Source organism: Cavia porcellus, unplaced genomic scaffold (assembly GCF_034190915.1).
Source record: "Cavia porcellus strain 051 isolate PalLab524CR breed Dunkin Hartley unplaced genomic scaffold, mCavPor4.1 scaffold_10, whole genome shotgun sequence".
In the NCBI taxonomy this organism is placed as follows: domain Eukaryota; kingdom Metazoa; phylum Chordata; class Mammalia; order Rodentia; family Caviidae; genus Cavia; species Cavia porcellus.
The window spans coordinates 83,275,984-83,303,271 of record NW_026947493.1 but is presented as its reverse complement, the minus strand read 5'-3'; the positions used below and the strand labels follow the sequence as shown (position 1 = coordinate 83,303,271).

At 48.0% G+C, this 27,288-nt stretch overlaps 1 protein-coding gene across 1 annotated transcript in view; it reads left to right on the top strand.

Moving 5' to 3' along the window:
• Sntb1 (syntrophin beta 1) overlaps nt 1–27,288 on the top strand; it is a 199,580-nt gene that overhangs the window by 75,397 nt on the left and 96,895 nt on the right. The window contains exon 2 of the mRNA XM_003480170.3: nt 15,444–15,660. Within this exon, the coding sequence (XP_003480218.1) occupies nt 15,444–15,660 (217 nt within the window). The remainder of the gene's footprint in view (nt 1–15,443; nt 15,661–27,288) is intronic.

Genomic DNA, 27,288 nt, shown 5'->3' with positions numbered 1-27,288 from the left:
GACTGCGTCTCTGGAACGTGGGCCCAGCACTGGAGTGGTTCTGTGTGACTGTGGAAAGGGGTCACATCCTATCGTGCAAGTAGTTTAGATAGGGAGGAAATGGTAATCACTAATGTGCTAAAGCACTTTGCATAGAGTTCAAGTGAAAATTCCCACTAATCACGACGGCAATAACCCTAATTCTGCACAGCACATACTCTCTGTCGCCAGGCAGTCTGCGGCAGGTGGGCCTCAGGTGGCAGTCGTACTCCTGCATTCATTCATCAGCTATTCACTGAGTATGGTGCAGCCTTAAAGCAGCAGGAACAGAAGACCCAAGTGCCTTCCCTGGAGGAGCCTGCAGCCTGGTGGGGGAGACCACCATGGAAAAGCATCTTTATGATGCAAGATGCCGGGGTCCTGTGGGGTTGGTGGGATGCTCATGGATTGTAGCAGGAGAAATTTCCCAGGATGAAGGGACCGTTGCAGATCCGAGCCCGCAGCTTCTCTGTCCGATTCCTGCAGAACCCCAGCCCTTGATGAGTCAGATTTGGCTTCTTTGTGAATTCAGACTCTGATTACTTTCTCCACGGAGTGAAGGGAGTGCCTAGCAACCGGAGGCGAGGCCAGGCGAGGGCAGAAGAGGAAAGGCCACCTCTCCTGCGTGTCACGTATCCCCTGGCAGCTGGGTTCTGGTCCACGCCTAGAAACGCGGTGACAGAACTTGAAATCAGTGAAATCTCGCACAGAAGTTTAATTGTCTTGCCTTGGTTTATCGTCTCTTCAGGGCACCCTCACTCCTTTCAAAGTGACACCTTTACATCGGGAAACCCAAGAATGTCCTTTTCTCCTTCTTAACCACTTTCCTCCCTGATGGGCGCCCAACTTCTGTGAGGAAGACAAGCTTACTTGAATTTCCTGGGCTCTGTTAAGCAACCACCTTACTTTTGGATGAGAACCAACAAGCTTGGGCATTGGATAAAAATAAAATGTAAACCTCACTTCAGTGCAAGCTGTTTATCCTTCATTAAGAGTTAGGATAATGAACCAGGTTCGCTGCTTCTCCCAGCAGAGTGTGTGAGTTTAATGACACCAGAAGAACACGTGCCCTGACTCACGCGCGTGTGGCTAACTCTGCTTGGGAGAAGCCAGCGGGTGACAGCTGATACTGAGTGACCTCGCATACACCCCGTTTGCAGAAATGGAGCAATGCACATAGAGGAAAACGAGGAGGAAAAGAAGAGGCAGTTTGGATGTATATTTTATACCCTCCCTGGTGCGTGTTGAAAGGATTGCACTGTTCTGGGGATTTATGTCTTTTGGACTCTGCGAAATTTCTCCGATGTGTGCACTGTGGGGCTCGTCTTTTCCAGAGATAGAGGCTGGCTGGCAGAGTGGCAGGGATAGCATTTCCCATCCCCTCACCGCTCAGCAAATGCAGTGAGTATCAGAGGTGGCTGGCACACAGTGTAGGAGCGGAGGTTGTTTCTGCAGGAAGCAGATGAAAACCTGCACCCACAGGCTCGCAGGCACCTTGAGATTTTCCTCCACACCGAAAGCCTTGCACCGCGGTGTTTTAATCAGCTTCGCCTCTCTTGGTCTTTCCTCCAAGGGCACTGTTCTGACCCGAGTTGCCACCCCGGTCATTTCTAAAGGTTCTGCATGAGGGGTTGGAATTTACACTTCTGCTTCACTTGGGTGAGGGTGATCCTGAGGGGAGCCTTGGGAAATGGTCCCTATTTAATGTCTGGATTGTGAGACCCTGCTTTTAATGCAGAGAGACTCTGTGAGGCAGAAAAGGCTGCAGTGTGTGACCCAGTGGCTGCTTCCTTCTGAGCAGGGATATGTTCATTGTGGCCAAGTCACTGTTCATGAAGTGCTGTATGGACCCTACCCAGAGGGCCTGGCTGGTGGACAAGGGGACTTACGTTACAGGCCAGAAGTGAATTTGGGCTCCTGGTGGGGATAGATGGGCATTCCCATGGGGCATCTGACAAAGATGGGGCGCTCTCTCTCTCTCTCTCTCTCTCTCTCTCTCTCTCTCTCTCTCTCTCTCTCTCTCTCTCTGTGCTTGGCAATAGGGAATGTTTCAGAAACACACTTGGAGCCAGGCATGGCAGTGCAAGTCTGCTATCCCAGCACTTGGAGGCTGAGGCAGGAGGATCCCGCAAGTTCAAGGCCAGCCTGGGCTGGGTGAATTCAGGGACACCCTGGACTGCACAGTGAGAACCTGTCTCAAAGAAGTAAAAAAATCAAAACAAAGCAAAACAAAATGACTGGGTGAAAGAAACCAGATGTATACAAAAGAAGTACATGCAGTATAACATCACCTACAGAAAATTCTAGAATGAACAAAATGTGCAGTGGCTGCTTTTCTGGAGGTGGAAAGTGACTGGAGAAACTGGAGATAAATGTCTTCTGGTCTGGCGAGATGATGTTCAGAAGAAACGAGCTCCCCAGGATAAATGCAGTCATTATGCACCGCAATCATACATGTGTGCATAAAATGAAAATTTATAAAAAAATGTTCTGTTTAATATGCATTCCTTTGGTCTAAAGAATACACTTAAAACCTGAGCATTTTTTTTAAAAATTTCACTGATAAAAACTATTCTCCGGGTACACAGATGTAAAATATTTAGAAAGATGAGCTGTGTTTCCCTCTTCCTGCAGCTAAAGAAAACAACCCAGGTGATTGGCAGCTTTGCTGTGTGCTAAAGAAATTGCAGGGAGACCTCGCGTGACAGAAATGCCCTTGTGCTGCTGAGATGTTCAGTGTCACCATAATGGCCCGCAGTGTGACATCGTTACTACAGATGAGCCCCTCCAAGGGGCTCTTCATGAACTCATCTTCGTGTTAAGGAAATGGGAATAAAGCTAAGATTCACTCATCGTCTCGCGTCTCTCCCTAGCAACAGGAATGGTTTAAAATTTTAAACTCTTGAGCACCGCCCTTGCCATCTGAAGAATGTCCTGTATTTCTAAGTTGTAGTAGAAATTTCGTTCCAAGTGTAATTCACTCATAAAGCCACAATTCCATGAACTCCAGATATGACTCACTGCAGCGTGTCTTCATGTGTGGAGCTGATTGCAGCGCTGGAAGGGACTATTTCTTGGAAGTAACTAGAAGTTTATGTAGTATAATGTGGGCGGACTTTCTTAAAGCAGAGATTCCATTTAAAAACTATTTGGGCATTACCCAAGGATTAAAAAAAAACTGGAGAGGAGAGTCCTTTCTTTTGAAGTATGACAAACAGTAAGTTGCGTTGGTGATAAAGTTTGTTCCCTGCTGTCTGCCTCTGTTATTACAGATGCCGTGTTACACTATTAATATTTGATTATGTATCGGAGCCTCCGGGAGCCTGATCGGGTCCCAAATCCTGCACAACTTGAGGGCCTGGCTGGTGAGGGGGACTGTTTAGACAAACAGCATTTGCTGAGCAGAATCAAAAAAAGCAGTGAAAACTTTCCTGATTGAAAGGGAAGCGCTTAGATTTTTCCAGTCAGCTTAGTAGGAGCTCTCGGGGCACATCACCCCCCTGCTCCCACTGCTGCTACTGACCTGGCGGGTTTTTGGGATGCCCAGCCAGCAGGCCCTGGATGGTGACAGTGTTCCAATCACGCATCACGCTGAATTCCCCACTTGGCAATGCTTAAGCTTTAATCTGGGGAGCTGTGGAACCTGGATGAAGTATTGGGCGTGTTTTTCCTCAGAGCAGTAACTTTTAGGATATGTAAAGATTTTTCATAATTATGTAACATTTCGGGTCTCTTGGGTTTCGTGCCTGGGGTAGGTTCCCTATCACGGTGTCAGCTCTTGTCTAGAAGCGACGGCATAAACCACAGCATTGATTTGGGGTTTTTTCACAGTACTTGCTCTGGACTTATTAACACTCTGCTTTCCTTCTCTGCTTTTGTACCTGGGTTCCATTGTTTTACTCGAGACAATCCTTTGTCCCTTGCACAAGCCAAGAGTTTTGCTTTGGCCTTCTCTCTAGGGAGGCAGGCAGACATACCCTAAAATACTCCTTGGTCATGATTGCAAAATGCACATCGGCACGTAGGCAGAACTGTCTCCCAGAACATCCCTGAACGTGTGCAGCAGCTACGTCTGTCCCGTCTTGCACTTGCTGTACCTGTGGCGTAGGAGGCCGGGCGCTGTGTCCCACATGGCCCTTGGGGGTGAATCAGAAGCTGCAGCCAGACTGGGCTGATTCAAAGCCTGCAGTTCCTTCCCCAAGCTCTTCTGGTTCCTCAACACCCAGCCTACTTCCTGTTGTTTAATCTGAGCTCTCTCCTCACTACACCCACTGTCACATCCTCCCGTGTCTTCCCTTCCCCAAGATTAGGTCAGAGAACGTAGAGAGTGTTTTAGAAAAGAGGAAAGGCTTAAGTCATCTGCTGGGCGCAACGGCTACTTTCCTTCCCAGCTTTGATCGTTACCTTTTACCCTTGGCACTGGCTGTGGGCTGACTTTGGAGAAGAGGACGATCCTGTGGATGAGGGTAGCTGGGAATGTAAGAAAATACCAGTTTGATTGGAAGGCCCACGTGGCCCTCGCTGCCTACACTGACCCCCACTCTGTGCTTGTTCTCTGTGTCTGGCCTGCGAGATTCACCCAGGGGGCAAAAGAACAGGGAACAGTCTCTTCTGACCTTTCTTTCTGGGGACTCTCTCCAGACTCTTAGCATACAGTTTAATCTGTACTTCTTAATAAATGCGTGCGATAATAGTATTATTTTCTTCTTTTTCAATAAAAAGCAACCTTAGACTTGGTGGGCTTAGCCACTTGCCCAAGATCGTAAAGCTCTTTGGGGAGAGAAAATGCTAAATCAGAGACCAGCACAGGGAGAGGGGAGGAGAAAGACTCATGTGGAGGACGGGGTCTTCTAAGATTATTTCTTCTTCTTCTTCTTCTTCTTTATTATTATTATTATTATTATTATTATTATTATTATTTTATACTTCATGTGGAAATTATGAAGCATAAGAAACCTATCTCATGGCTTCTTGTGAGAACTCAAAGGCATACTCTGTGTAACTGCCCAAACACCTAATTAGCACTCAATTACATGTTAACTACCATGACGGTTGGGTTACATCATTTTCCCTTGAAACTGAAATACTGCACTGGCCACAGCTCAAAACCTCAGATTCTCAGCTCTATCGTGGGAGTTTCAGCCCCATCTCAAACTGTGGCTGTGTAAAGCTAACCTTGTTTACTCCCTTCCCCTACCCTTGCTTTTCTGCTTGTGTTTTCTGGGGTTTAACTGTTAGTGGCACCACTATGGACTTCACTGACCATGGTACCAACAAAGCCTAACTTTATAAAGAAGGTGAATAACATTAGAGATTTAAATGCTTTTCTGATGGCCGCACAGAAAATTGGGACCCCAACTCTGATGACAGCTCAGGTCTGACAAGCTGAAGATGCTTGATCTCCTCTTCCTCCTCCTTTTTCCTCCCTGGTCACACATTTGTTTATTCACGCCTTCATTTGTGGATTGTCCCTCGTCTCTAGCTGGCCTGGGATTCAGCAGAGTATGGCACAGAGGGTGACAGAGGCTGCTGTCACCGCAGTCCTGGTTTTCAAGGAGATGCTGCAGAATTTCTCCTGTTTAGTCTTTGCTGTCGGTTTGATTCTTCTCTGGAGAGGCGCTGTACCAGCCTCAGGAAGTGACCGCCTGTTTCTAGCTTACTCAGGGAGTTGGTTTTGTTTTACTGTAACTGCTAAAGTTTATAAAATACACAATGAATTTCCCTTTTGTATTTATTTTGGTACAGGGAATCGAACTCCTTTATTTAAGTAATCATACTTTCTCCTTTTATCTGTTAGACTGAGGCACGCTTATACATTTTCTAATATTTAACCATTCTTACAATATTCACATATTTCAGAGTTGCTCAGTTGCACTGCTGCCGAGCATAGATATAGACATACATATGGGCATAGGTATAGATTCAGACTTGGTTTGCTGATATTTCGTTTACCATTTTTGCGTTTATATTTATCAATTAAGCAGGTTGGCAATTTTCTTCTTTTATTTTTTTTTGAATTTTCTTTGCCTGGGTTTATTATTAAAATTATACCTCCTTCATAAATAAAACAGGGATTTTTTGTCTTATCTGAAATAATTGTTCAATTCTTTGAAAAACTGTTAGAATTCACTAATTATGTTCTACTGTGTGTGTGTGTGAGCATGTTAGCCAATGTTTTCATCTCTTAAGAGTTTTGGAATTAAATATGCTCTCTGTTTCTACTGAGGTCATTTCATTTTTTTTCTAGGAATTTGTGCATTCCATCAGAGTTTTTAAATTTATTATAATCTGTCAGAAGTGTTCTTCTATTTCTTAGAGATTTTTAAAAATGACCTGTTATATACAATGTCATTTTTCTTTTCATCTAGGGCACTGGTTTTCTCCTCCTATTTTTCTGTTAAATGTGACAGAGGCTTGTCAGCTTTCATCTTTATTATTTGACTTTCAGATATTCGTCTTATGAGGCTGTGGAACCGTGTTGTAATTACAGTGAGTGTAATCATTACAGGCCATGTTTATCAGTTATCCATAGATATTTCCCAGTGTCTATGACAACTCATTGCTGTACAGCCACAGTTATTGAGCCAGCGTCCCCTGTCACTTGAACTGCTCGTATTATTCCAGCTGCAGTCATGGTGGAAGAGATTTTCCCCTGAGATTTAGAAGGTGTGGGGTCAAATCCCAGGTCTGGTCCTTGCTCGAGGTAAGATGGTTGGACTTCTTCCCGAATCTTGGTTCGGCTGTCTTTTCCTGCCACTTCTGTATGAGGGGATCTGATGCTCACCATTCCCTTATCCCTTTCTTAACCCCTTAACAAAACAAAGTGACCTCTGTTGAGTGCAAGAATCAAGGACAGGGTTGGGAGGTTTCCAGTTAAGTCTTGTGAGATCTATTCTGGCTCTTTCCATCAGCCCCAAGAGGGTTTCTAGGTCTCTCCTGTATCATCCTGGTCTGATTCTTGAAACTGCTGAAGAGCATTCAGCAAGGCCAGGTGGAGTCTAAGGGGAAGTCTGGGGCCGATGTCCAGAGGACGAGGTCACATGTGCAGGTATGCGTTTGCGGGAGGAAATGGAATTTGCTGAGCGAAGTTTTAGGCCCTCCCTTCCTGGTTCATGGAGTCTCCAGCATGTGACGGCATAGTCCCATTCTAAAGGGCCTTGTAACTGAGGCGGATTTCAGAAGGAGCTGGCAAGAGCGTGAAGTGAGATTCTGAGCTCAGAAGTGCAGTGAGGTGAGCTCGGGGTCTGTCTGACCCTCCTCACCCACATGATCACCTCCGTGATTATCTGGGGTGGAGACAGATCCGAGATGGGGTGAGATCAGAACTCTCAGCCTTTGCTCCCATTTCCCCTTGGCTGTGAGATTCTGTTTACTTGATGGGATTTCTTCTAGAAAAGGATTATGACCCTGAATACAGGGGTCCTGCCCCTGAAAAGTAACTACAGGCTCCCTGTGCCCTGAGTCTGATTTGTAGGGTGCTGTTAGCAGCTCGTGCCTGGGGCAGTGGAGCGTGATCTGTCGGGAGTCCCTGAGAGGGGGACGGGGCGGGGGAGGCTCAGCCGCCCCTTGCCTCTGTCTCATTTCCTGGAAAGAACACAGTGCTGCACTGAAGTGTGCGGACAGCCCCTCTGCCTGTCCCTTGCTGCTTTTTTTCAGATTTTAGGCTGGGGCTGCCCAAACGGGTCCCGCATTTTCCCAAGGAACAGAAATCCTGATTGACTGTGAAGGACCTGCTGGAGACTTTTGAGGGTGGAGTCTGTGATGTCATTAGCCCTTGTCCTCCTGGTTCCTAACCACTGCCTGAGGAGTCACCTGGAGGCTGCTCTTTGTGCACTGACTTGCACCCTGCAGTTCCTCTTAGGTTTTCAGCATGTGAGCCTTTTCTCCCTGGCAAGATGGTAAAACCCTCAGAATGTGCGTCCAGCCCCCTGGCCAGTCTGCAGCATCTAGTCTGTAACCCGTTTTGTTCATGGTGAAGAATGGAATCGTCACCCTAAGGCTCATAGAGTCTAAAACTGATTCCCTTCTGGATACAGTGCAGGGATTCCTGGGCCTCCCCGTCAGTCCTGGACCTGGTGCCTTGGAGGATTCATCGCTGAGCTCGGCTCTGCTGCTTCATCCAGAATGGAGATCGGTTTTTATGACATTTCTCATGAAGAGTAAATAAGGCTACAGATCGTATCTTAGAGACCCACTTGTCAATAATTCTGTGTTTTAGTGCCAGGCCTTTGTGCTAATTCCTGCGATGCAGATGTGAAAAGGCACAGTGCTCCTTATCCTCGGTTTACAGATGGAGAAACACAGACATGGAAAGGCTGTGGGTTTCCCCGCTGGTACAGTTGCATGTGGTGCTGGAAAGGCTGGAAAAGAGAAAGGAGAAAGGAAGCCTTAGCTAGGGAATGAAAGGATACAGCGCTTTCCAGAAAGATTCCCGTGCAGAGGAAGCTGTGTGGACAGAGAGCAGGCAGGGAGGTCCTGAGCAGTGTTTACCGCGCCTTGTGCCGTGTGAACGGTGGGGGCTGAGTCAGCAGATGGGAAATGGCCAGGTGTCAGGTGGTGAGCGGCTGTGTAGGAACAGGGCAGACCCAGGCCTGAGTGTCTGTGTGGGTCTATTTGTCTCCCCACCCCGTCCCCCAGTGGGCTCATGGGGATCGGAATGCATGTGTGCCAGGGAAGCAGCCTGTGTGTCTTGCCCCTGTGACCCCCCCTTCCCAGAGCAAGAACTTACTCAGCATTTGTTGAACTGGTGAGGGACCTGTCAGGGTCTGTGGGAAGTTACAGGACCAGCTGTAGGTTAGGGCGCTTTCCCTGGGGCACTGTCACACTCTGGGACCATGATCAGAATCAGAGGCTGGATTTTCTGCAGGAGGGAGGTCCAGAGATGGTTTGTATTTGGAAGTCAGCAGCTCCTCCCCAAAGTCACGCCTGCCCCACTTCGCTCCTGACGCCACATGTTAAAACTCAGCACCGTCACCCTAATGTCCTCATGCCCCCGAGGACCCCTTGGTCCTGCATTGCCTTCTAAAATCCCACTTGCATGAACCCACCTGGAGGAAGGGAAGTGAAATACACATCGGAAGATGAACAAAATGACGATTCTTATAAACAACACTGCCAAACCAAAGAAACGGTGTGCAACCTCACAGAGGGGTCTTCTCACTTTCGTCAGGTGCCATAGGGGCCGTGGGCTCCCAGGCTGTACCCCAGCCCTGCTGGGGACTGGCACCCACTTTAACAGGGCTCTTTGTCGGGGATGACACACACACAGCCAGAGGCGGTGACACAAGCACTTTGCCTTAATGTTGCTAGAGAGGCAGCTCCCAAGGAGTCCTGTACTGCTTGGAGAGGAGAGACTTTATTTCCTCTCTTGACAGGTGAGGGAAATGAGATTTGGGGGCAGAAGTGACTTGCCCAGGGCTAGAGAGCTAGTTAGCTGCAGAGCAGGAGCCGAGCTCCAGGTCCCCGATTCCCAGGGCCAATTCTCTCCACCACGCTGTCAGCCTCCTGAGAGATTAGCTGTGGTTTCTGAGAAGCTTATATTGCCTCTTTCATCATTTCTTGGTCTTTTTGGAAGTAGAAATGACCTCCCTCTGCCTCCTCCCTCTCTATGGCGACCTAGGAAAACACTATTAAGGAAAGGCCTAGACTGCATTTTGCCACCAAATCCCGCCACCCAGCTGTCCTCAATTTGCGAGGCCCGCCAAAGGGTCTGCGTGTCCAGGGTTCTCACCTCTAGCTCCCCTCCCTCCCCTCCATCATCTTAGGAGGAAATTCACATTTTGTTTTCAGATGCCCTACAGTGATGAAATACTTCTGTCCCTTCCAGGAATTGGAGACCTTTTTCTGTGGTTGTTATGTTTAAGAAGAAAACTTAAACCTATCAAGAGGGTTTTCTGGCTCCTTAGAAACCGGCCGGGTCAGTGGGTGGATGGGATTTGCCTCCAGCCTTTTCTCATGAAAGGCCTGTGTGTGCTTTGCCTCTCAGATGCCATCTGGCCGTCCCAACTGAGATCTAAGGGTGGCAACTTGGGCCCTGGCAGACTTGGGCTTTCCTGAGTGTTCTGGAAGCCTCGCTGCTGCCTGTCGTTCAGCTGAAAAACCGCGGCCACGTTGACACTGACTCGTGGATTTGTGGGTTTGAGGACCACTCCTCGCAGCTTCCTCCCTCTTCTCTTTTAACTGAAGATTGGAATTTTAATTGCACAGCTACAGTTTTTAATTCACGGTGCCCAGAAGGGGCATGGTTTATTAATTAGTTCAGATGATCAGGCGCCCTGAACTGGGCCCGGCTGCTTCTTGATTGGTTTCAACAGCTCTTTGCCTGAAATTACTCTCTGGAAGCGCAGGGAGGTGTAATTATGCAGACATAGCTGTTCCGTGCTGCTGGTTAAACCCTCTGTTATGAACACACATTATGGTGTCTTAAAAGGCGTTTATTGAAATGCCACGGTTTAATAGTTCAGGCTTACAAAATCAAACTCTCTTATGTTGCAGGCAACCGCCTCTTAATTGAATGTTTTCTCCCAGCACAGAAAAACACTGGCTTAAACACACACACACACACACACACACACACACACATACTTAGAAAACAGAATTGTGAAAGACAGTGTTACTTCATGGTTAAAAGGACAGACTTGGAAGCCGGTATTCCTGCGTTTGCCGCCTGATCGTGTCACCGCCTAGCCAGACTTACACGTGTGACTCAGCCTCTCTCCCCACGGCGTTAGGTAGAATAGGGACCGTGATGGTATCACGATGGCTCATGTTGGTTGTCAACTTGACCGGCTTGACAGATACTTGGACGATTAGTGAAACTTACTTCCTGGCGTCTGTGTGGTCCGCGGCTTGTGACCTTGGAGACTGTACCTGGTCCCTGTCCTCCTCCTCCCCGGCTCTTGTTCTGCCCTCTGCTTCCTCCAGTCCATTAGTCGAGTAGCTCCATCCACCATGCCCTCCCGCCACGATGCTCTGCTCTGCAGCCATGGACCGAGACCTCGGAGACCGAGAGCCCAAATAAGCCCCTCTTCCTTTCGGTGGTGCATGTCCCGCCTTCATTCCAGCAGTGAGAAGCTGACTGATCCAACTCTCGCTGTTTCCTAGGCTGTCGTGAGGCTCAAATGGGTCAGCACACAGGAAACACTTAGAAAAGTGCATGGAACATGGTTCTTGTGTTTTTAACCGACGGCTCTACACGTACTCTTATGTTTATTTGTCATAAAATCCAGTTCATCAGACTCTAAAATAAATAATTAAGGATGCGTCCTAGTGTCAAACACTGAGTTACCCCCGCCATCTAGATCTGCCCTGGCTGCCCCAAGCTGGAGCTGTCCCTCCAGAGTCACGGTCCCCTTTACCAGTTCCCAGCTGCATGGCCGCAGGGCTGGCCAGAGGAAAGAATTTTTTAAAAAATACAAATATCCACCGTTTTTCATCACCCTTCGTATCTTACGCCTTCCTGTTTCATCTTTCAGATCTCTCAGTCTCTATTTTGTATTTCCCATCGTTTTGCATCTTTGTGCTACTTTATATATAATTTCATTTTATCTACAGCTTATTACTGTTTCTGAGATATTATTGACGTTTTAATTCTGTTATTGTTATTACCGTTACCAGACATTCTGTTTTGTCCTTTTCCCAATCTCCTGGGTCATTTTTAAAAATAATCTCTGCGGGCTCTCTCAGGCTCTTGCTGGTTCTGTAAGCGCTTGTTCCTTTAGCTAGCAGGAGTGCGACAGTCTTTGCTGTGGGTTTTTATGCCAGCTCTCGCTCATGGCCCCTTATTTCCCTGTTTTCACTTTTTTTTTTTTACTTTATTCCTGTTCATTGCCTTGTAGAATGATTCATAGGAATTGTCTCCTGGAAAGAAATTGCCTTTCTCCAGAAAGGATTTGCCTTTGATTTTGTTAGGCTCCTGGACACAGGTGAGGACTTTTAGGACCTCTTTAAACCAGGCTGGGTCCTTAATACAGCCGATCATGTCATCTACTTACTTCTCGTTATCTAGGCTTAAATTCTTTAAATCAGGACTCATTTCACATTCAAATCAACTGACGAATTTTGGCTGAAGGAATTAACTTTTAAGTTATCACCTCTAACTTGTAAATTTTCACTGTCTTTTTTCCCCACTGTTCGACTGAAAGGGTTTCTGTAGGTCGACTCTTATTCCTACTGCAGTGCCCTTTCCTCGAGGTGTTGCTGTGGGGCTCTGCCACACAGACGGGTGCTTCCAGTGTGAGTCTCCTCTGTCCCCCTCCTGTGCTTCTGCACCCAGACCAGAGAGTTTTGAGATTCTTTCCACCTAACCTAATACTCAAGGATGCTGCTTAGGTTTTATCTGGCAGTAAGTGGCCCGGGGAACAGCAGATCTATGTCTAGTGTCCTTTCCCTTAAGCACCACCCAGCTGACTTCCCAGAAGCCCCGTGTGAAGCTTGTCTTTGATTTTTCCCACTCTCGCTCACCAACCACCACGAACGTCACTTCTGCCAATAAAGTGAAGCCCAGACACGTTAGCTTGCCGTTCTAAGTGGCACAGGCAGATTTCGTGGAGGAGTGCGATCTCTGGTGTCTCGGACACCAGCCCCACCACACCCTAGCAGTGCGATTCCACTCTATGTGACAATCCTGACCGGCAAGGAGGAACCCAGATAAAGCCACAGCATTTACCAGAGTTGGAGCAGTCAGTCCTGCAAAGCGTTTCTTTCTATGTAGTCTGAAAGGGAAAGGGAGCCTTCCTAGTCTGCATTGCTTGTGAACACACAGATACCCAATAAAAAAAGACACCTGAGCTATTTCTTCTGTAGACCTTATTTTCCTTATTAAACACAAAGCCTTAAATAGTAGTTTCTCAGCTTTAATGTAGGAAGTCACTTGAAAGACTGGTTCAATATTTAGCTCATAAGGAAATGTATGATAAATGTTTCTTTATCCCCCTTCTAAATGGGGGTCCAATTTTCCTTTCCAATGAAATTGCAGTAAAAATCATAAACCAGAGTACTTTACATAAAAGAAGGATTGCCATTTTTCATCCTCCACCTAAGTGGCAGAGACAGATTTCATGAAAGAATGTGATCTATAGTTAAACCACACTCTTGCTCCATACGAAAGAAAGATATTTATCTGTACTCTTTGAAGTCCTGGCTACGCTTTATGATCAGATTCAGATGCCTTTCATTCCATGAAGCAGCCCTGATTCACCATCCCAAAGATTCATCCTGGTCTCCAGCCCAGGGGGAGTAGTAACACAATAAATAAAGTCTTCAATCTGCCTCCACTGATGCTTGGACTTCCTGTGTATCAATAAGTATAATTCTACAATTAAAAAGCAGCGCTCTAGCTTCTACAAAAACAGTTTTAAAGAGGAGAAATTTTAGTATCTTTAAAAGAGTTCTGATCATTCTTCCTTTCCACAATTTAAGTCTGTCCTCCTTGATTTTCTGCATTTGTTCTTAGATGGGTCTGTGTTCCTCTGTAAACAAAGTGCCTAGAAATAATGCGATTCCCTAACATACGAATTTCACAAATAATCTCTCTGCTTCTGTAAACAGCCTGTGCTAACAGGTTCGTGGCAATGCAGTTTTCTAGCTGCTCTTTAAAATCCTGGAGTCTTCTTTTAAAATACGTCCTGGTTCAGAGTGACTTCTCCTTTGCCTTGTAAGGCAGACACAGCCTTTTTGAGGTCTCCAGTTGAGTCCCTGGCGTCTGTCTCTCTGCCTGTTGCTGGGTGTCTCTTAGCTGCTGGTTCAGCTGTGGGACTCTGGATCCATTCTGATGCTTCTGGATTCTTTTGCTTTTAATGAGTTCTTCCAGATGCTGTATATCCCTTGTAAAATGCAGCTTGTTCTGCTGTGTGCCCCGCCCCTGTGTTTTCAGTGTGTTTGATCCTAGGGAAAAGCTTCTCTCTGGGGACCGGTCCCCCCAGGACTGGTGGCCTTTGTTGAGAGCAGTTCCTTGGAAGAGAGATGCAGCTCTGAGTTGTTTTCAGCTGAGGCCTGGTAGCTAGGTTACAGGAAAAGGGGTCCAGAGAGGACACCTTCAATCCCTATGTAGTCCTCATGATGTTAGCAGTGTGGTTCCTTCCCGTCGTCCGCATCACCCTGGCTCCGTGTCATGGGCAGTGGAGATGCCAGTGTGTGGACCGAGTCAGCAGAGATCTGGAGGGAAGTGTCCTCTAGTTTGCACTTACCCGGATCCACTGGCATCTGTAGTGACATTTACAGAGCGGGACTCGGCTGTGGCCTCTGTACAGAGGACCGTGGCCAGGTAGTTGATGAAGGGGGAGGTCCTAGACCTTCTGGCTGCAGCCTGAAACTGCAGAACTGACCAAGGACCAAGTGCTTGAATTGAGAAATGCAAAAAGTTAAAATTAAAAAGATAACTTTTTAACACCAAGACAAACACATCGAAGACCAGAACTTCAGCTAGATGTCATGGGGCACCTTCTGTGATCCCAGCATCCAGTATGCAGAGGCAGGAGGATCAGCCCGAGTTCAAGGGCAACCTTTGCTCCATAGCAAGTTCAAGATTCTGTCTCAAAAACACCAAATAAAACCAAACAAACAAACAAAACAGGAAAAAAAGGGGACCAGATCTCTGTCTGCTTCATTCACATTTGGTTTTTCTGTTATTTTTGTTCTTTTAAATTTTGTAAATGTAATATGTGCATATGGTTAAACACAAAAATCCTACAAAAAGGTAGACAAATCGTAAAGAACCTATTTCTTCATTTACTTGAGTTTTATTTCCATTCCGCCAGTGTTTTTTGTGCATATATCCAGAAATAATTGCCACTGTAAATGTATATTAATTTATTATTTTACACAAAGATCTCACAGTGCACCACCAAACTTGTAGTTCCCACTAAAAAAGATTTTCCAATTGTTTCTAGTAACAACTGAGCTGTATTACAATTTATTTAACCTGTCATGTTTTAGTTTTTATTTCTGACGGATGGCTTTGCTGTTCTAAATTTTTGCCACAGTGTGTGTATTTTTGTGTGTCAGTGTGTGAGTGTGAGTGTGTGTGTGGGTCCTTCCATGAGCACTGTGAAATGGAAAACTGTGCCCTTGCTTCTGAACAGGACTCCGTGGGCAGTCAGGGCCCGGCCAGTCCCTCACCTTTGTATTAAATAATACATTTTTTAGCCTAGGTCATGCTTTCACACGTGCAGCTTAGCTCAGAAAACAGACTGTGTCACAGTTAGAAAAATAAAAAGCCAAAAGTCATTGCCAAGTGTAGACATCGTGACAGCAAGTTCTAAGGTACATCAGGGTGTGATTTAAATACTAAGTTCGTTGTGTTGTGAGAAGGAAAACTTGGGGATCTTATTTGGAATCCAGAGGTTCACCACTGAGCCTTGCCCAGCTGAGGTTATTTTGCAGGAACCGGCCCATCTGCTAATTCAGTCTTATCTTTTCTCTCGCAGTGAAGTACATGCGGGAAGCCACGCCCTACGTGAAGAAAGGCTCCCCGGTGTCCGAGATCGGGTGGGAGACGCCGCCCCCGGAGTCCCCTCGGTTAGGGGCCGGCACCTCGGACCCTCAGAGTTCCAAGTCATTCTCCTTCCACAGAGACCAGAAGAGCATCCCGCTGAAAATGTGCTATGTCACTCGAAGCATGGCCCTGGCCGATCCAGAGAACAGGTGAGGCCGCTCCACCTGTCCCCCCAGCGTCCGTCCCCAGCCTCGGGGCTCAGGGGCTTTGGCCAAGTTTGTGCTCAAGAGGGGAAGATGCATGGTTCCCAAGGGGTAGCTTGGAAGGGCACGTTGCAGAGAGCGAGTGTGTGTATGCGTGCGTGCGTGCGTGCGTGTGTGTGTGTGTGTGTGTGTGTGTGTGGGTGTGAGCTCCCGCCGAGTCTCCCTGTCCTCCTCTGGCTTTCCTTTGATCCACATGAAGAGTGCCCATGCAGGGCCTGCTCCTGGAAAGTGGGCGGCCTGGAACTCAGATCCTGATGCCTTTCCTGGCCTGCTGCTGCCAGGCAGTGTGACTTGGGGTGAGTTTCTCCCACCCACTGCTACACCTCGGTTTTGTGGCCTGCAGGATGGGAACTGTAGCTGCCTCTTGAGGTGGGGCTGAGGGCTCAGCGAGGGAAGAGCTGTGTGGCCTAGGTGACTCGGAGAAATCCTCTGATGGGAGCCTCAGGAAGACTGACTGCTCGGGTCAGGCAGTCAGGAGGAACCTGCCTGAGGCCTGGTAGAGCAGAGTTAATGAGAAAGACCCGAAGCTGTTTCCTGCTGCAAACCTCTCTGCGCTCAAGGACTAAAAGGCGAGGCTTTGCCCCAGCCTGGAGCCCTGGGCCCAGAGTCTGCAGGCTGCAGGACAGATGTCACCTGAACCGTGGCGATTAAAGGGATCCAGCAAGGAGACAGTCAATGTTTGGGGTCCCATTTTGCCCAAAATATCTGACTTTAACCCCTCCAGACAGAAAATACGCATGCTGGATGAAAATAAGATACACAGGGAAAGGAGTGAGGCTGCCCATGAGCCTCAGAGTGACCTTTGCGTCCACAGAGAAGTGCTAAAAATAAGAGCAGCTCCTCTGGGCCTTATTTATAACATGTGTGGGGCGGCGGTACCCCACCCCGAGAGGGAGCATCGGGCTGTGCTCCAAGTGCTGAGGGCGAAAAGCCAAAGGAATGAAGGCGGGGAGAGCTGTCCTTTGGGCGCTCAGATGTATCCTTTCCTGTCATCCCAGGGGTCTCTCCAAGGAAAGGCAGGGGTAAGGAGGGGGTGTCACTGCCCGCCCACATCAGCTGCATCTGCACAGGGATTGGCTGGTGGGTCTGTCAGTCAGGTCCCAGCACAGAGGAAGGAATGGCAGGCCAAACCAGGGTCTCCTACAGGAGCCCACTCCCATCTCTTGCCTCGATTTAGGCCTATTTTCTGGGCCTGCAGCGGATGGCTTTGTTATGCTGTCTCTTCTCTCCCAGCCTCTCCCCAGTCTCATCTAAGGAGCCCTGTCTTCTAAGAATTTGATAGCGAAGAGTTTGATTCGGATGTGATGGGCTCACAGACTGTTAAGTATTTATCTTATGCTCGGCTTCACACAGATTCCTTTAGATCAAGAACAGCATAGTGGTAGCCTGCAGTATGCCCACCCCAAGGATGCTTTCTTTTCATGGTCTAGCTTGTGTTTTGGGGAAATTTGAATCAGTTGCCATTTTAAATAATTGGAGAGTTTCCATGATAAAGACAGATTTCTACTTTGCCAGAAAAATTGGAAGAACTAGCAACATTACTGGGTCACAGGTTACAGGCTGCGTTCCTACGTATGGATCCCAGTAGAGGTTTTCCCTTTGACCAGGGGACCTACATCTCGAGGACACAGTTCATCACCTCCCTGCTCCTGCACACTGCCTGCCTGGTCTCAGACTTTGTGTCCCAGGTTGGTCACCTTAGCAGTCCTCTGTGATTCTGCCTGTGCTCCCATAAAGCACTGTGGCAAAGCTCTCAGAAGTGGGGAGTCATACAGTTGCTGTATGGGGGTAGCTGGGTTTTGGCCCCTGCCCAGGGAATGAGCCACAGCATCAGGAACCAACTATTTCCCAAAAATGCAGACAGAATGGAAAATTTTCTTGGGTGTCATAGAAACAATTAACACATCGAGAAGAAAGTCGGGACAGATTTCTAGGTTTCCTCCAGCAGTGGACTTGCACGCAGTAACATTACTTCTGGGTCAGCCAGTTGTACAGTTTTAAAAGCTCTATATTCGTCCATGTTCGCAGCACAGAATGGCCGCATTCATGGTGGGGACTTGGTGCATGCACGTCGCACATCTTAATTCTGTTTGTTCTTCCTTCCCCTCCTCTCTCCCTCCCTCCGTCTCTCAGTCCCCAATTACGTTTTGAAGAATATTGTGAGAAACATCAGGCTTTGATCTAAATACTGGCTGCTTCATCCCGTGTGTCCAGCCAGTGGAGGAGGACGGGACTTTAACTTCCATGCACATGCGGTGCTCTTCAAGCCCATGGTCAGCGAGGATCTGCAGTCCCTGCCCTGCTGGGCGTGAGACCCGCAGTGCAGGGCAGCGTGGGAAGTGCGGATCCAGCTCAGCCGCCAGGCCCACGTGGATCCAGAACTGGTGCGAGCAAGGAGCTGTAGAACCTAGGGGAGACCTGCCTTGGGTGGAGATAGAAAGAAGGGGGAAAAAAGGAAAGAAATAGTGTCTGAAATTCCAACATATGCTGGGCAGAGTATAGCCCACCAGTCAGAAATGTGAGGGCTGCAGAACACAAGCTGATGCAACTGAAGGGAAGAGACACACTTAACACGAAGGGATTCTTTCAAAGGTGAAAGTCCCGGGCCCTGGCAGAAGTGCGCAAGGCAGATGCAAAGCAGCGTACCCAGTGAGACAGCCGCGCCGGACAGTGGGAAGTGCGGAAAGCACAAGAAGGAATGGACACGTCCGCAGATAGTGTAGTGTAACCCTCTCAGGCCAAGACGGGGAACGTGATAATAAAGGCGAAAGATAAATAAGATCCACAAAGTCCAAACACCATAATTAATAAGGCAGAGCTAGATCCACTGCAAATTTTGGTAACAGAAAATACTCTTCAACTGCACTCAGAGCCTACACAAAATTAGCCGTGGACTAGATCAGGAAAAAAATAATGTGGGTTGCATAAGACAGAAGGAATACAAGCAACATCCTCTGAGGATAATGGGATACAACAAGAAAACCAGTAACAAAATCAAACCACCTTTCTGTTTGGGGGTTTAACAGTGCTCCATAATGTAACTCTTGGGTCAAAGAAGAAATAGAAAATCAGATGACATTACAGCATTTAAAAATGCTGAAAATATTACAGGTGTTGATTATAAAAGAGAAAGGAGGAGAGTGCAGCTTGGTCCTCTAGGCCTGGGTGCGTGGGTTTGGATGTGTCTCATCTCATCCATTCGCCATCCTCATCAGCAGGGACTTACTTGGGTCTCTGTGTTGGGCACAGAGAAATCACTCTGGAAGTGAGAGTTGAAGCAGTCGGTGGATTTGAGGTTCCAGCCCCGTCCTGGCTGACAGCAGGCCCAGTGTTGGAATCTTAGTTCCCATCACCTCCAACTCCCCAGCCTGGCAGAGCTGCACAGCCAAGCAGAAACCAGGGACTCACAGCCTCCTGGGTGCCGTCACCTGAGGACAGAGGCAAACGGCCTGGCAGCTCAGGACCAATCCCTTCTGTTGGGGACACACAGCTGCTCACAGTTTGCTTTAAAATCGCTGATGTCCAATTTCTCAAATGGAAACAGCCATCGAACAGCAGGAAAAGGTTGCTCAGCAGGCACCAAATCCACAGGAATACCTCCCGCTCCTGACCACCAGTGATTGCAGCGAAGCTTTCTGTCTCTTGCTTTTCATATTCAGCTCTTTGTGCAACCCCTGCCTAGTCCTGCAGCCTTAGACTTTCAGATATTTGGGTCCCTTTCCTGTGGGGGTTTCATTTCTGCCTTGCTCCTTCTCTAAGCACGGGTCTGCTCTGCACCCTCCTGGCCAAGGGACAGAGAAGCACACAAAACCCACCCATTTGGTCCAGAGGGCTGCTTCTTACCTGCCATATTTAAACACCTCAATATTTCATTTAAAAAACAAACAAACTCAATTTTGGATCTTTTCTATCTGCTCAGCTGTCCCCTACTTCATCTTTTATGTTCCAGAAATCCTCAAATAAGCCACCCTGGTCTGCAATCAGTGTCCTGTGACCCCAGGAAGTCTCAGCAGCCTTCTTGGACCCCATGTTAGGCTCCTCTGTGTGTGCAGCTCGGTCCCATGCAGGATCCTACATGGAGCCTACTCTGATCCTCAGCCGTGGCCTTCTAAGGTCTGAGGTCCCGTAATTTCATTTGAATACCCTAGCTTTCTGGAACTTTGCTTAGTACACAGTAGACATTCAAAAACTATGTTTTGTTAATAAATAATAAATGGCATATGCATCTATTTTTTTAGCCTTACCTCTATAAAAAATTACTTCTAGAAACTTCCATTAAAGAGCTTTGAGAATAAAAGAATAAGTGAAAGCATTACTGAGCGATGCAGAAAACTTAAAAAGACTTTGACGTGTTTCTTCCACATGGGCCAGGCACATGAGAAATTTAGTTGTAGCCAGAGTCGCTTGGTGAGCGTGGGATCAATCCGAGGGGAGCTCCCAGGCCTGAGGAGCCATCTGTGAGGGGGAGCTGAACCCCGTCGTCTCCCAGGGTGAAGAGAGCCTGCCCAAAGTGACCATCAGGCAGATGTGTTCCTAGCTGCATGGGAACACCTGGGCTCCCGGCCCTGCCTCTCCTTTCTAGATAGAGAACCCACTCACTTCCGGGGGTGCTCTCCTCAGTGGGGGTCAGATCAGCAGAGCTCATTTTTCCTTTTTAGCCCTGGCTCCCTGGAGTGGCTTTCCTATCTGGCATGATAAATGACCCGAAATGCTCTGGTTCCGTATTTGTGGATAGAGGGTCTTCAGGTGACTACTGAGTAACCCAACGACCCTTTTTCTAGTTCAGCCTGTGTCTTCCTCTTCCCAGGATTGCTGGGGCATCCCTGTCCCCCTCACCTTGTGTCCATCTCAGCTGTGCACTGAACTTCGAATGCCGTTCAGCACGGCCCTCATTTCGAGTGCCCAGCAGGCGGAGGTGTGAGGTCCTCGCTGTCTGTGTATGAAAAGTGCTTCTCTTGTTAAACAGACTCACAGCTACGTACTTCTGGCTGTTTTCTTCAGTCTTAATGGACCCCTCATGGTGGCCTCATAACAAACCCTTGGCAGGAGGTTGTGCTTGGCGTCACATTTAGGAAACTCAAGAAAAACCTGAAATCCGTTTATAACAGCGCTGTGGTAGATGGACACATTTCCAGTAACTAAACCAGAGGCTAACACGGCCGCCTGCTAACAACAGGACTGAAACTCTAGCTCTGAGTTGGAAACAGGAGTTTAAATCCCAGGCATGTCGTGGACTCCTTTACATTTTAGATAAATGCTCCGGGCCCTCTGATGTCTTATCTGCTGTGCTTAGAATGTTTCTGCCCCCCAAGTTCATGCATTGGAACCCAGTCTTTGGTTGTTGGCTTTTGGCAAGAGCTGGGTCTAGAGGATGGATTTGCGCCCCTGCAGGAGAGGCTGGAGGGATGCATTTGCCCATGCACCTATGGGGCCTGCACGCACCCCAGAGCCAGGGTGCCTTGGTCCTGAACTGCCCCTGCCACAGAGCTATGTGTGTTTTTAAGTTACCGAGCTAAGCAGGCTGACACACTGAGTGCCCGTGAGATGTGGCGAGTGGCTGTGACTGTGTGTGACGAAGGTATTGGGGATCCTGCAGGGCCCCCGCAGGATAGCCGCGGTGTAGATGCAGCTGGCCTTCCCTCAGCAGAGCCTCGCTGTGAGGTGCAAAGCAAGGGCTCCTGCCGCCCGCCCCACAGCCTCCCGGGTCAGGTCGCGTTCCCAGCCGCGCAGCAGAGGATTTTGATTTTGGAGGCTGCTTTTTCATGGAGGTGGAGACTGCTGGGATTGCTGGCTATCTCCAGGGACCTCAGTTCCAGTTTCCCAGCTCATGGCCTCCTCTCTTTCTGGTCTGTGTCAAAGTCTCAGTCCTCACCCTGCCTACTACCGCCATATCCCACCCCCTGGTTTTTGGGGGTGCCTTCTGATCATCTTAAATTTTTACCATCCCGGACGTCAGTGTCCCCAGCACCCCCTGCTTTGGTACCTGTGAGTTTTCCTTTCTTTCTCTTGAAATCAGCATTACACTAAAACACAAACATCTTATACTTTAACTGGTTTCTTGGGTGTGAGGAGCCGACGTTTCCAAATCTGTGTAGTGCAGTGATTGCGAACCTTTTAGAGCTTTCGAGGATCAGACAGCCCGCAGAGCACACATGCGTGGGTTCCCCATCACTGCTCTAGACCGTCATCTAGCTGGAGCTAGAATCCTTCTAAGAGAAGGAAGTGCATTTGCTGGCAAGCGGCTGTCGGCAACATGAGAAGGGCCAGTAGACTGATGGCCAATAAAACAGAAGAAAGTTCTGGTTTTTTCCCACTGCAATTTAGAAAAATAAGTTAAACATTTTCCATCACATTTAAAACTAAAACAAACCCCCTGAGTATTTTCTTTTCGATGGGAAAATGCTTCCTTTTAAAATTATGGACGCTCTCTACCACCAAGAATATCATTTTGCTCAGACTCACTACTTGTCTGTCTGTCTGTCTGTCTGTCTGTCTGTAGTTGCTTTTTAATTGCACAAATCCAAGTGAAATGTTTTGTCATTGGAGAAAAAAGGATTTGCATGAGATTCTGCGGTGCTCAGCCTCTGCGTTGAGAGCAGTAGACAGTCAGCAGTTGTTTTCAAGGTGATGGACAAGGTTCAAGGTTTCAGCAGGTTGTGTGGCAGGAATCAGACTTAGGAAGCAGGTCCGAGGAGACGCGTCACTTCCGTTACTTCACGGCACGCACGCATGCAGCGTTACTGGTAGCATTCACGATAGACCTAACAAAACGGGCAAGATGCTCCATTTAAAAGTGATCTTACATAAAAAAGGTAGACGCTGTCAGAATTATAAAGGCATGTTTGAAATTCAAGTAGAACTGAAGGATTTATTTTTTTAAGACGGTGGATGTCTTATTTTATTTTTTGCAGCCCATTGTACAGAACAACCTCGAGGTCCACACATTAATGTGACGCCGTCTTCCTGTCTCCCCCCTCCGTCACTTCTGTCTTTCCTGTGATGAGGGTGTTAGGCGCGAGAGTTGGTTTTTCCACTCTTTCTTTTGCTGTCCTTTTCATTACGTGTGTTCCTTTCTTGTTTGATCCTTCTCGTGAGTGTCTCTTGCCTTTCAGTGATTGTGTTTTAGCTCTTTGGCTTGTCTGCATGTTCCTTTTTTACAGAATTTTGTTCTTGCTTTATAGATACCACATTTTGCGTTAATTCCCGGAGACTATTCATTAATTTTGTTAGTTTTTCTTGGTGTTCTTTGCTCCTCAGGCTGGCTTGTTTTCTGTGTTTGTTGGGAGCCTCATCTTCCTTGCTGGAAGCTGCCGCACGTCTGGTGAGTCTTTGTTACCCGATTGTATTTCCATCCAGTCCAAGAAACTCACGGAAACCTGCGGGGAAGTGGATGGAGAAAGCTCACGGGGAGCTGCCATAATCCGAGGAATTTCTCATTCTGTGAATGTCGGTGTTTGAAGTTCTCTCTGCTTATTTCCTCCGGAGAGGATCACCCAGCCTCGTTCCGTGGACGTGGGTAGTGGGTGGAGAAGGGACGGCATGGCAGCCAGCTTTCCTGAATTATTGTGTCTTAGCACACTGCAGAAGGCCTTTGTTCTGGCCCTGACCCTTGTCTGTCTGGGAGTCCTGAGTCCCTGCAGCTCTGCAGAGCCCAGGTCAGTCCTGCCAGGAGTCCTTCCTGTCTGCCTTGGGCTTGTGACTTGTTGTCTGTCCTTCCAGCATGCATTGAGCTCTTGCCTCACTTATCCCCTTGTGGCTTTAGACCTACTTTACTGCCTTTACTGGGATCTTCTGAGGGAGAGGGTATTAGCATGAATGGCCAAGCTGCTGCGTTTCTCAATAAGAACCTTGCATAATTTACATCTTTATGTACAACGGAGTGCACAAAGGTTCATTTTAATGAGCTTAAAAAACATCTTCATAGCCTTGTTATTTTTAAGAAAATCTATTTCCTTCATAAATAAACTTCAGCATTTGTACCAATTACCACACATTTTTAATCAGTCCAGCATGAATTAGGAAGGTTCCACAGCAACAGCCATGAGCTGGATAAAAGCCGTCTCTCCCTCGCCTTGATAAAGCATTGAGGTGGGGGCTCACCACGCTGAGGCCCCACTTCACCCACCTGCAGGTCCCTGCAAGCTTGCGGGAGCCCCTGGATGGACCTGAGGTCCTCTCCAGGGAAAGTTACTTCCCCTCTTTCTCAGGGCATTTGGGTGCTTGAGGAGTTTTGCTAATGTTGACTCTCAAAATAGAGGTCTTGATCCCTTGCTCCTGGTACATTAATTGAACTCCATTTGGTTTGCAAATAGTTGCTGCAGAATTTTCCAGCTGAGATAATGAAGCCCGTGAAAATCACCCCAGTGCTACCGTGCGGGTGTGTGTTCAAGCACGTGTCACCTTGACTGGGGGCTCCACAGTGGGAAAGGGGGCTTCACCGAGACCACTGCCGGTCCTTCTTTTGACACTCGTTTGGAATCTTGTTTTCTCAGGTGAGAAAAGTTAGGGGGCACAGAGCCCCAAATACACACTTAGACCACTGATTTGAACAAAGAAGGCAGGCGTGTATTGACAGGTACTCCCTCTGCTCCTCAGTGATGCTGCAGGAGATCCGGACATCGCTGTTACACTACCGGATTTGGATTTCTTTCTTTTCCTTAACTTTTAACTTTTGGAAAGACAGATGTGGTCCCCAGAGTTCTGTGCACGGTGCCTTGCTCCTTCCTTGCATTTGCCATAAACCCTGGAACAGCGCAGAGAAACCCCTGCCTGAGCTCAAGCTGAATGCAGTGGGCACGGTGTCCACCCCGGACAGAGGGCTCAGATGTCGTCCTTGAAGGAGTCACGTTCAGTGCAGGAACGTTTTCCAAGGGAGAGGGCTGTGTCAGAGAGGCTGACGGTGTGAAGACACCAAGGGCACTGTTCCTGTGCCCTGAGGACGGCAGCCCTGGGACAGAACAGGGCCTGGCCAGGGGCTGGGGGGAGGTCAGGACCCAAACCTTCCCTTCCTCCCGTGTAGTGTGTGGATTTGACATCTTGGAGCAGACGGCCAGGAAAGAAGCACAGAGACTGGGCCAAACTGAAAATACAATCCCAAATCAAACCATTTCGTCTCTTTGAAATAGGTCTGATGTTTATAATGCGAGTGATCTTAGTTATAGCTGGGTGTGCTGGCCCACGCCTGTAATCCCAGCACTCGGGAAGCTGAGGCAGGAGGATCATTGTGAGTTTGAGACCAGTTTAGGCTACAAAGGGAGCTCAAGGCCAGCCTGAACTATATAGTGAGACCTTGTTTCAAAAAGACAAACAGACCAAGATAAAAAAAAACCACCTAATCCTAGTTATAGGAAAATGGGGTTACCTAGACGCTCCTCTCCCTGCCCTTGTTGGGTACACCGTGGTCAGCCCCAAATCGCTGTGGGTCGGTTTTGTTGAATGGATGCTCCACCTGGGGTTTTGATAGAGATCTCTTTGAGCCACTGTGTTGTGTGCTCGACAGAGAAGTGACCTCTGGAGCTCGGAGCCCAGCAGAGTTTGTTTCAGTGGAGCCCGAGGAGCTGCAGGCGGCAGCTTGGCTCCACAATGGGTTTAGAGGGGACTGTTTTCTTCCCCTCGGCAGTGGGAGCACCCCTTCCATGATGATAAAGCTGTAGGCTGGAGAAGGCTCAGCACACGGGCGCTGTCACCACCCCAAGACGGTGACAGTGACGGTGCAGCACCTTGCAGGTGTCCCGGGTGGGGAGACACGAGGAGAGGAAGTGGTGCCCCATCCGCGGGCACCAGAACCTCGGCTGCAGAAACCCTTTAACCTTAGCTTGCTTCCTCTGAAGTGCCGGATGGTTTACGTTTTACACACACTTTCTCTTACAATGCGGCGCATTGTGGGTTTTTGTTTTGTTGTTTTTTGCGATCTGGAATAGAACCCTCCCCACCCATCTGCTGTGAAATACACAGTGAATGAACACGTTTCCTTCCTCACGTTACCTGGAGACAGACCACTCAGTCCAGAAGGTAGAGCTCCCAAACTGTTTTCTCAAGCACCCCGGCAATGTGTATATTTTTTAAAACCACGTTTATTGTCGTGTCACGAAAACATGAGTGACTTCCAGCCTGGGCCGACCCAGGCTGGCTTCCTGGCTTTTCTGTCTATTATCTGGGAAACTGTGGGTGTTTCACTTGCTTGAGATTTTGAAGCTTCTGAAGTAAGCAGGAAAGCGCGTCCGTGTGTGCTGTGTTTTCCGAAATAAACTCAGCTCCTCGTTGCCAGTATCTGGGACACAGTACTCGCTGGGCAAATGCCGTCTCTTCCTATTGCCCTTTTCTTTGAAAAATGTGAGCGCTCTTAAGAGTACTAGGAGATTCTTCCAATGTCATGGGAGGGGTTACGCATTTTTTAGATGGTTTTATTAAGCACTGGAATGGCCTGGGTAAAATATTGAGTTGAAAATTATAGAACAGTGGTTTTAGTTGGATGAAAACCACACCATGACACTAGGCGTTTCTGTCTGATCTAGCTGACAGGGGAAGAACTAGGTCAGGTTGCAAATAGCATCTTTGGATTAATAGCTCCAGGAAACACAGAGGTGGACTTTGAATCCCTAAAAAGGCATGGACCCTGCCAAGGCCACATGTGGGTTTACAGAAAAACCCCGGCAAGTTTTGACGCCGCCGCAGGCCTCCTCCTGCTGGCAGATGTGCGGTTAAAGGGAGAGGGGTGTAAGGCAGGGTGCAGGATGGAGAGTGGGGATCTGAACACCGCAGAAGCTGAGAACGCCTGCTCCTGTCGGAGTCTGTACTGTAGAGGAAAAACGCAGGCTCAGGGTTAGATCCAGCTCTCTCAGATCTCGAGGACTTTGTTTCACCTCTCTAAGCTCGAATTCATCCATCTTTAAAATGGGTTTACTCCTGTTTCATTTTGCTTTTTTTAAAAAATGCATTTATTAAGACCTACTTTTCAGAACTGCTACACAGCTCAGCACACAGTGTGTCACCTACTGAGAAAGATAGTTTTTATCAGAATGTATAAAACCTTTGGATGAAAAGGTAAGCAAGGATTTTATTCAGGATCTTGGGAGAATAGAATTTAAGATTCCTTTAAAGGAATGTTAAAGCTAGAACATGAGACTTCAAAATACTTTGTGTTTGCAGCTATTTTAGATCCAACCTAGACTTTCCCTGAAGGAGCAAATTTATTTATTTCAACAATTAGGGATTCTCAGAAATTTCTATATACAATAATACAGCCTTGGTGACTTTTCTCTCTTTGCTGAGACAAAATACCCAACGCCCAGCTCACAGTTTGTGGAGGTTTCAGTCCGTACTCAGCTGGCTCCAAGGCAGGGTGGCCTGGCACCGGGGCACACTTCAAGGTGGCAGCCAGCAGAAGCAGCCAGAGCAAAAGGAGGGGAGATCACGCCTCTTCACCTTGCTTACACTGTGCACAGGCCACCCCCACCCTGCCCCAGCCCCAGCCTTATGTATGGCTCACCAAATCTCCTGCCCTCCTCGTGCACAGGCTGAGGTTAATTTACAGAGTAAGGAGCCTGGCTCCCTGCTGAGTCCTCAGTTACATTT